Source organism: Henckelia pumila, unplaced genomic scaffold (assembly GCF_033568475.1).
Source record: "Henckelia pumila isolate YLH828 unplaced genomic scaffold, ASM3356847v2 CTG_550, whole genome shotgun sequence".
NCBI lineage: Eukaryota > Viridiplantae > Streptophyta > Magnoliopsida > Lamiales > Gesneriaceae > Henckelia > Henckelia pumila.
In genome coordinates, this window is record NW_027331862.1 from 498,227 (window position 1) to 506,026 (window position 7,800).

Sequence of the window (7,800 nt, forward strand, 5' to 3'; positions counted from 1 at the left end):
GGTTATTTTTATTTGTATTTTAGATGTTCATAAAATGCAAATAGAACAGGGTCGTTAGACTGTCCAGTGCCCATGTGGTAGCACAGACCTTCCCCATTAATTGATCTTAAGACCATTGCTATCTATTTTTTACAAGCTCATGTGGTAACATAGACCTTCCCCATTAATTGATCTTAGGACCATTGCTATTTACTTTTTATAAGCTCATGTGGTAGCAAAAACCTTCCCCATTAATTGATCTTAGGACCATTGCTATCTAAGTTTTACAAGGATGCAACCTGGACAATATGAATATCAATCAAACAAAGGACAGCTCAACCGCTCAAGAATGACAATTTTTTTTGAACTTTATTTTTAGGTAAGAATGGCAAGAAACTTTTATGCAATCAACTAGTTGCACTAAAATTTCACATAATAATCTTTTTATTTTTCAAATTCAATCCCCAAAAAAATGTCCCCTTCGTTTACATGACAGCAACATAAACTTGAGAGTTGAGATTCCAAGTTCCATTATTGACATCAAAATAATAGGATTATGCACGAGTCATAATTTATCAGAAAATCATTCAAAAAAAAAAAAAAAAAAACTACAACACATCTTTCACTCCAGAAACAACGTTTAAAACGACACAACGAATCGCCATCCTAACGGCCGTTGCCTCCACCGTCGCCGCGGCTGCTTACACTCTCCGATGGAGATGGCAACAATGGAGTCCCATTATTATTCTTGGGAAGTTTAGCCAAAATTGGTTTTTGAGCACCTCCCTCCTCGGATTTCCCAAACAACTGCTTCCTCAGGACTTCATGTATGTGCCCAAACAACTCCTTCTTCAAAGCCTCAAAAGCCAAATCCAGTCTCTCTATCTGTTCCATTGCATTTTTATTATACATGAACAGCCCATAGTACAGATCAAAACTATCACTGGAAGTGTTTTCCACCAAATCCAACAAGGTTTCGTAGCCTCTAGTGTTGATGGGAGTATCTTCCAGCTCCAACTTTTCAAGAATTCTCCCCATGGTGTGAGTAATAAATTGCGATCCGGCGGCATACCTATCGTGCTTCGAGCACGACATCTCCACCATTCTGCAACCTTCTTTCTTGAAAATATCCAAGAAATTATCAACCCTCTTTAATCTAGAATCTTCATCCCCAATTCTCACTTTATCATACACGAATGGCAGATCCTGCCAGCTGTATTTCCCACTTTCGGGGCCAAACATGGGGTGTGTGCAGAGTATATCGAAGTGGGTGGGAAGAACCTGGAGGAAAATGTTCTTGGGAAACTCTTTCACCGACAAAACATCTACGAACAGAGTGTTCCTCCGAAGCCGCTGCAGGGGCAAAGATTTGAGCACTTGTTCCGTCGAAAGTATGGAAGTACACAAGAGAATCACATCCGGGTGATTCTCGCAGAGGTCGTGCACATCGGAGAAGTAAACCGCTCCCATGGATTGCGCGATCGAGGAGTAATTGGATCGAGAAAAGGCGTAGACCGTGTGCCCTTGCCGAATGAACGTCTTCGCCAGGAATTGGCCGAAGTTGCCGAACCCGACTATGGCGATTCTGAGCCTCGTCGACTGGGTGAAGCGCTGGTTCAGCTGGGCTTCGTAGTCGTACGGCTGGGCAGCATCGATTGCTCTGACCGTGAGGCAGCGGCGAGAATGGTGGTGCTGCGGAGGCGACAAGAACAGCAGTTGTTGGCGGCGCTGAGGTTGAATGGACGGCACGGCGGCGGAAGTGGCGGCGGTGGCGGCGGCTGCTGCTGTAGGGTTGACTGATGAAATCGAAATCATTTCTACTGCAAAGATTGGAGATTTGCAGGTGCTTCAATCAATGAATCTATGGATCAATGACCGAAATGAAAAGCATAGATTAGATTCAATGGTATATATATGTATATATATGTGTGTAGGTGAGCATAGGCCTTTGGGGGTTTGGTGGAGATAATGTGATTTGATTTGATTTGATTTATCTAATAGTGAAGTGGACGGTGGTAGAAAGGGAACAGTAATACAACAATTATTGATTTAAAATAACTATTAAATAAAATTACTTATGTCCAATATATAATATTCTCATTCGCTTATATACAATTTTGTTTTTACATAAATTATGAAAGTAATCGAAAAAATATTTTATAAAAAAATTATTCTATCTTTATTTATAAATGATTGAATAATATTTTTTTTATAAAAAATAGTTAATGTATTTAATGATTAAAGAACAAATTCTAATTGCATAGAGAAAATAAATCTAAGAGTGAAAAGTCGATTTTATATTTTAGGTAGATGAAAAAAAATATATAACCTTTAAGTCACAATTGAGACAAAAAGAATAGCATTGAAACTTTTATGAAATAATCTCATCTTACAATTTTTATGAGATGAATATTCTGTTTGATCTGAGCACAAAAATATTATGTTTTATTATAAAGATGAGTTAAATCGATCCGATTCAAAGATATAAAATCCATAAAAACATTTCATGAAAGACGCACTCAAATAATAATATTCAAATATTTTAATTTCTAGGAGTAGTACTATATTTTTTTCACGGATCAGAGTTAAATAGGAGATCGGTCTCACAAATTGACCTATGAAATCGTCTTATATAAGTTTTTTTTTCCTAATATGATCTCTAATTGTAATTATGTAACCCGATAATATGATCGGATATATTTATAATTTTGTAGTTGTTATTAATATCATCTCTTTCATTCTATACATTTTTTCAGTCTTAACCATGCAACATTTAAACCCTTTAAAAAAAAAACCATGCAACATTTAATAGTTGGCGTTTTGTTCAAAATTTAGTATATAGAAAATTATCCAAATGACACTAAAGTCAATGTAGACATTCTTTCTTTCTTTCTTTTTTTTTATTTTTTGAGATAAACAATGTAGACATTCTTGAATGAGAACATGGAGCTAAAAGGTGGCTACCCAGTTTTTTTAATATACAAATTCAATTTGTTAGAGTTCCATTAAAATATAAATATGATTATGATCATCGTCTATATTGAGGATGCTTAAATATAATACGGTTGTGCCAAAGCCTAATAATTATTTTGGGATAATTGCATGTATTATCCTTGTGAAATCATGAGATTGTTAAAAATTCCATATGACTATAGACCCTTTGATTGTGCTTGGATAAAAGAATTTTAAATTCATGGATTTCAAATATATTCAAATCTATTTTTGTTGTATATAGAAGTAGCGACATAAATTTCAAATCTACTCTTTTCATGTTTATATGATATTTCATGTCAGTTAGGATATATTTCAAGTCCACTCAATAATGGATTCATTTGAAATGCATTCTACCTAATATAACTAATGTCTAAATAATTAAGTAGTCTATAAATTTAGGATTTGATTTATTATAATTTCATTGTTAACAATTAAATAGAATCGAAATCTATGGATTTAAAATCCTTTCATCCAAGAACAACCTTTATGTTTTCAAATTTTGTTTACAAATACCCACTGGCGGTTCATGTAAGCTGCCCCCCTTGAATTTTATTTTAAATTATTAACATATTTTTATATTTTAAAAATTATAATTTATGAGCATAAATTAAGAATCAAACACGGAAATAAAAAAAAATCAAAAAATTTAAGTTAATATTTATTGTTTAATGTGTGGAAAGTGATCCGAAAATTTATGGCCCGTAATATTTAATAAATTATTGTCCAATCTAAAATATTTTCAATGCTATTCTTAAAAAATATGGCCCGTATAATATTTTATCGATGAAGTTATTATTAATTATTTTCAAAAAATAAAAAGTCGTATATTATTTAAATGAAAGTACTATATTTAAATTTTGTTATGTGGTGATTGTGTGTGTATATATATAATCTTTTATTATGTCCGGCCGCCCCCCCCCCCCCCTTTTCATAAAATTCCTGGATCCGCCCCTGCAAATACCCCTGAAAACATGTACGGACAAGGGTTTTGTGATCAAAATTTGAAAATATATTGAGATATGTGCTCAAGATTAAAAAACACAGGGATGATAGATCATTCTTTTTTCATATGAAGTTTTTAGCAATCTCAGTATTTTACAGGTGTAATGCATTCAATTACCCCAATTACTTTTAAGTTGGTTTAGAAAAACTAAACATTCACAAACTTTTAGATTTTCGTTTATGAAAAGGAACTTAAACTGAAATTACAGCTCAAGCTATTTTTTGATTGATTACGAACTGCTTAGTTCGTGTATGGAATGATGCATGATGCATAATATAAGGATGATAAATAAATATATTTGGATAATATAATGGTGCATCATACATTCATACTAATCTTTTATAATATATACTTAAGTCATGCATTTGATAAAGCAAAGATGAATAAGCAAAGATGAATAATCCATCAATGTATGAATGAATAATAGTACGGAATACATGTACTGGACACTAGTAAACTGACGTCGAAAAATTATTGGGCAAAATCAGCTCAATTAAGCAATTAAAAAGGACAGGAATAGTAAGGGAAAAGTAGATAAGAATTCATTTGGTTCTGAAAGTTCGAAGACCAAACTTTCTCTACTTCTTCCATTCAAAAACGGTTTCACTAGAAGGCACTGTTTGGTTTGTGTGATAGTATAAATAAGATCTGGATAAATAATAAAATGTAATAAAAAATAAATAAAAAATGATAGTTAATAAAGTAATTGATTTGATGGATATATTATATTTGATTTGATTTGATTTTGATTTGATTGATTAAATTATATATAAGAATGATAAATTACTATTTTGTCTTTTTAAAAATAAATAAAGTATGAATAATATTATTTATAGGGTAATATAGTAATTTAAATTTAATGATTTGATTGATATAATATAAATGATTAATGATTTGATTGATGCAAAATAAATAATTAATATATAGATAAATAATATGATGAGAAGAACGAGTGATATGATAGGATAAGTTATACATAGATTATTTATACTCGAGCCAAACAGTGCCGAAGAGTACTATGATTAATATAACTTTTGTACAAACTCACTTCAGCTCGGTCAAAATCATAATGAGCTGAAACTCCTAAAATACTCATATTCTATTAAGAAACAATCTTCTGACAATTTACAAATACACTAAGGCTCAGTTTGGTACGAGTGATGAGACAAATAATATATAGATAAATAATATAATGTAATTAAAAATAAATAAAAAATGATAATGAATATAATATTTGATTTGATTGATAGATTATAGTTTATTTGATTTGATTGATTAAATTTTATATAAAAATTATAAATTACTAATTTATCCTTTTAAAAATAAAAATATATATAAATAATATTATTTATAAGGGGTAATATAGTAATTTAAATTCAATGATTTTATTGATGTAAGATAAATAATTAATGATTTGATTGATGTAAAATTATAATTAATAGATGGATAAATAATATGATGAGAAGAACGAATGATTATACATGATAATTTTATACATGAATTATTAATAATGATACCAAACGGAGCCTAACTATTATTAGAATGTGCGAGCTGAATTCCAAGTATCAATAAAACTAAATATGAAAATGCGCGAGCTTAATTCTAAATAACAATGATTGAAAAGCAAAGGTTGAACCAACTTGTCAAAACTTGGGATAAGTATTATGTTTCTCTATAAGAAATGTAAAGATTGCAAAAATAAAGTAGTGATAAAACTAGCTTAAACTTTATTAATAATAATTGTACTTTACTAGAAATAAGTACTCAATCGTGTCTAAACAAAAGAAAATCCAAGCTAATGAACTTTGTAAGCTTACATACGAGAACAAAAGGCATCATGGGCTTGGCTACGTGGAGCTTGAAAGTTCTAAGTCAAGCTCGATTAAGAAAATACCTTGTCCGACTGGATATGGTTCTCATTTTAGGTCAAGCTGGTCTAAAAATAATCAAGCTCGAGAGATTTATCTTGGATTTTTAAAAAAATCACTTTTAAAAATATTTTGATTTATATTGGATTTAAATTCCCGTAATGTAAAATTATCCTACATCTCGAGATATTTTGAATACTTCATTCTCGATATCATATTGTATTTAGCTCAATTATCTTATCTTATCCAAATGTTTTAACAATTTATTATTTAGAATAAGATTTACAACTTATAAGTTTCAAAAAAACTTTCAAGATATATTAACTTATAACATGTTTTAAATAAGTTTCCAAAAAAACTCTCTACTTGGTGATAACCCAATGATTTTATTTTTTAATGAAGTTTGGACAACGAAATTTACGTTTTCTAGTGTTCGACCACCTGGCCGCTTTCTCCTTTGAAATTAGCTAAGCTAAGATTTGGAGACCGGTTCCATATTGTTAGTTAATTTCCACTAGCGACTATGACATGCGACAATTTACGTACACATATTTTTAACATAATTAATTGTTTTTCAAGATTTTTAACAAATCAATATAATATCCCGATTCAATTAATCACACTCTTGCCAAATTAAGGTTCAAGTCACATTTTGTCATTTTTTTATGAGAAAAATATTTACGTGACACTAGACACATCAGTAGCACTTTGACAAATTTACGACTCGCTTTCACTCTGAAACAACAGCTCCCTCGAGACTCGAATAATGTGCCCAAAAAAACTAGAGGTGTCAAAATGGGCTAGAACCGTCGGGTTGACCCATCCCACCATACAAAATTGATGGGTTGTGTAGTAACACGTACCTTGTTTTAAGTTAATTAAATGTTAATCATGATTAAGATTTACTAAGCACGTGATCAAGAGATTAAATGAGATTAAAAATAATTGATTTGTGTGTTAAAATATATATTATTAAATATCGATTTATAGACAATATTAAAATACATATATGATTTTTATAGCATACTGAAATTAAAATAATTTATATCGGATCAAATTTTATATCATACGTTTATAGATATATATGTTTATATCTCTCACCTCCATCAGTACAAGTCACATCACCTTCCACCGCCATCACTATCAGGGGAGATCCAGGAGTAGATGTTTGGGGGGCTGATTCGCCCACACACACAAATTCAGAAAAATAATTATTATATACTGGAGATGTTGGACATCAAAACTCCATCGAGTTAACAGAAACCCAATACAAATGTAAAAAAAAAAAAAAACAAACACAAAATTCAAAACCCACTTAAAAGAAAAACAAAGCAGATTAAACAAAATACTATTTATCACCAATTTATTGTTCTTTCCAATAGGAGAAATCCAGAAAAATAGATATCAATTCTGAAAATGTTTTTGGAGATAAGAAGACAAAGAACCAAAAGTGTTTACTCTGAAATGAATTGTGCAAGTTCTTGGAGGATGTTGGATGAGGTTCAAATTCAAGGTATGAATCAATCTGAAAGCTATTGAAGAAACAATTCTTTCACGAAAATTTCATGTAACAAGGCCTTCAAACCAATTAAAACACATTAATTCAAGAATCAAGAGTTGTTTGTGTCATATCTATAATATCGTTCAACTTTTGATGATGCCAAACTTAAGGGGATGTTACTCTTATTGTAAAAAAATAAGAGTTTCGTATATGATTATGGATCGCCACAATTTCATTCAATAAATAAGAATCCCATTAAACAAATTTTTTTTTTTTTACAAAAAAAACTACATATTTTAACCATTGGATCCTAATTGCATGTCATCTCATTGCAAGATAATTTTCATGATTGAATTAGAATAGAGATGAATCATAAATTAGAGTGATCATATAAAACGCACAGGTAAAAAAAATACTGAACCAAAAAAAGCATCAATTTTGAGAAAATATTTTTA

General features: G+C 30.5%; 1 protein-coding gene across 1 annotated transcript; it reads right to left on the bottom strand.

Moving 5' to 3' along the window:
• Positions 1-436: 436 nt before the first annotated feature.
• LOC140873425 (arogenate dehydrogenase 2, chloroplastic-like) lies at positions 437-1,920 on the bottom strand. Its single transcript, XM_073276531.1, has one exon. It carries the CDS (start codon positions 1,792-1,794, stop codon positions 646-648), a length of 1,149 nt encoding a protein of 382 aa, XP_073132632.1. The 5' UTR covers positions 1,795-1,920; the 3' UTR covers positions 437-645.
• Between the last annotated feature and the right edge of the window lie 5,880 nt (positions 1,921-7,800).

What these genes read in the sequence shown, in the direction of transcription:
- LOC140873425 (XM_073276531.1), bottom strand. Translation starts at nt 1,794, where the DNA reads ATGATTTCGATTTCATCAGTCAACCCTACAGCAGCAGCCGCCGCCACC.